The sequence below is a fragment of the Balaenoptera musculus genome, chromosome 1 (assembly GCF_009873245.2).
Source record: "Balaenoptera musculus isolate JJ_BM4_2016_0621 chromosome 1, mBalMus1.pri.v3, whole genome shotgun sequence".
In the NCBI taxonomy this organism is placed as follows: Eukaryota; Metazoa; Chordata; class Mammalia; order Artiodactyla; family Balaenopteridae; genus Balaenoptera; species Balaenoptera musculus.
In genome coordinates this window covers 72,481,732-72,482,824 of record NC_045785.1, presented here as the reverse complement: position 1 = coordinate 72,482,824, position 1,093 = coordinate 72,481,732, and the positions used below count along the sequence as shown (strand labels likewise).

Genomic DNA, 1,093 nt, shown 5'->3' with positions numbered 1-1,093 from the left:
AAAAAGCAAAATGCTGAGAATTCATATAACATTTGCACCATCTCAAACTAATATTCCAGTGACCTTGCCAATAATATTTACTCTGAACAACCACACAGGGAAAGAACGGGCTTCTCAATATAAAATAGTATTCATTCTGCTTTTTTATATTTCTAACAATAATAAAGGGTCAGAAACAGGCCTTGGCTGAAATGCTGATTGCTATTCCCGCTTTCCAACACTTTTCCAACTTTAAAATATAATTTAAAATACAATTTGTATATTTTTGTAAACAGCAGAGCTATTCTATACTGTACTCCGTAGCAACTAGTATGTGTTGTTAAATCTGGCATTTTTTTTTTTTTTTGGACACCCAAATCTCTTTTATTGGGGGGGGGGCAGTTGGTGGGGGGTTCTCACTGCAGAGCTTGTTCATTAGCGCTGCTTCCTAAGTCCTGCGGCTTCATCACATCCGGCAGCTCTGGTGGGCTGTAGAAGGGCTCGGTGCTAAGGGTCTCAAAGGCTTCATCTGCCCTGAAGGCTAGCCCCACAGTGGCTGGGGCCTGAGGTCGTGCTGTCTGGCTGGTGAAGCCACACTCTCCCAGTGTCTTTCCGTGGTCCAGAAGCTGGTCGTCCTTGTACATCTGCTGCTTGTCTGGTGGCCGCTTGAGGATGCCTTCGACGATGCGCTTCAGCTCGAACAAGGTGTTCGAGTCCTTGGCGTCCGTGAAGATGGTGGTCTTGTGGCGCCGGATCGTGAGGAACACGTACATCACGGCGGCTGCCTCTCCCCCAAGTCCGGCAGATTTAACCAGAAAAAGAAACACAAATAACAGTTAGTAGTTAAAGACTTTAAGTTGCTGCTATTACAGATATAATACTAATTTGTTAGGGCTGCCCTAACAAGGTACTGCAAACTGAAATTTATTGACCGACAGTTCTGGTGACTAGACGTTCGAAATCAATGTGTTGGCAGAGTTGGTTCCTTCCGAGGTCTGTGAGGGAAGGCTCTGTTCCAGGCCTCTTGCCTTACCGTGTAGATCACCATCTTGTGTCCACATGGTGTTTTCCCTGTGTATATGTCTATCTCCAAATTTCCCTTTATCTTTGAAAA

At 44.9% G+C, this 1,093-nt stretch overlaps 1 protein-coding gene across 1 annotated transcript; it reads right to left on the bottom strand.

Annotated features, from left to right (window-relative positions):
* Nucleotides 1-331: 331 nt before the first annotated feature.
* Nucleotides 332-767, bottom strand: LOC118880701 (elongin-B-like). The gene has a single exon (XM_036824525.1). It carries the CDS (start codon nucleotides 750-752, stop codon nucleotides 396-398), a length of 357 nt encoding a protein of 118 aa, XP_036680420.1. The 5' UTR covers nucleotides 753-767; the 3' UTR covers nucleotides 332-395.
* Between the last annotated feature and the right edge of the window lie 326 nt (nucleotides 768-1,093).

Bases quoted from the DNA above. Each gene is read 5' to 3' on its own strand.
- LOC118880701 (XM_036824525.1), bottom strand. From the start codon at position 752: ATGTACGTGTTCCTCACGATCCGGCGCCACAAGACCACCATCTTCACG.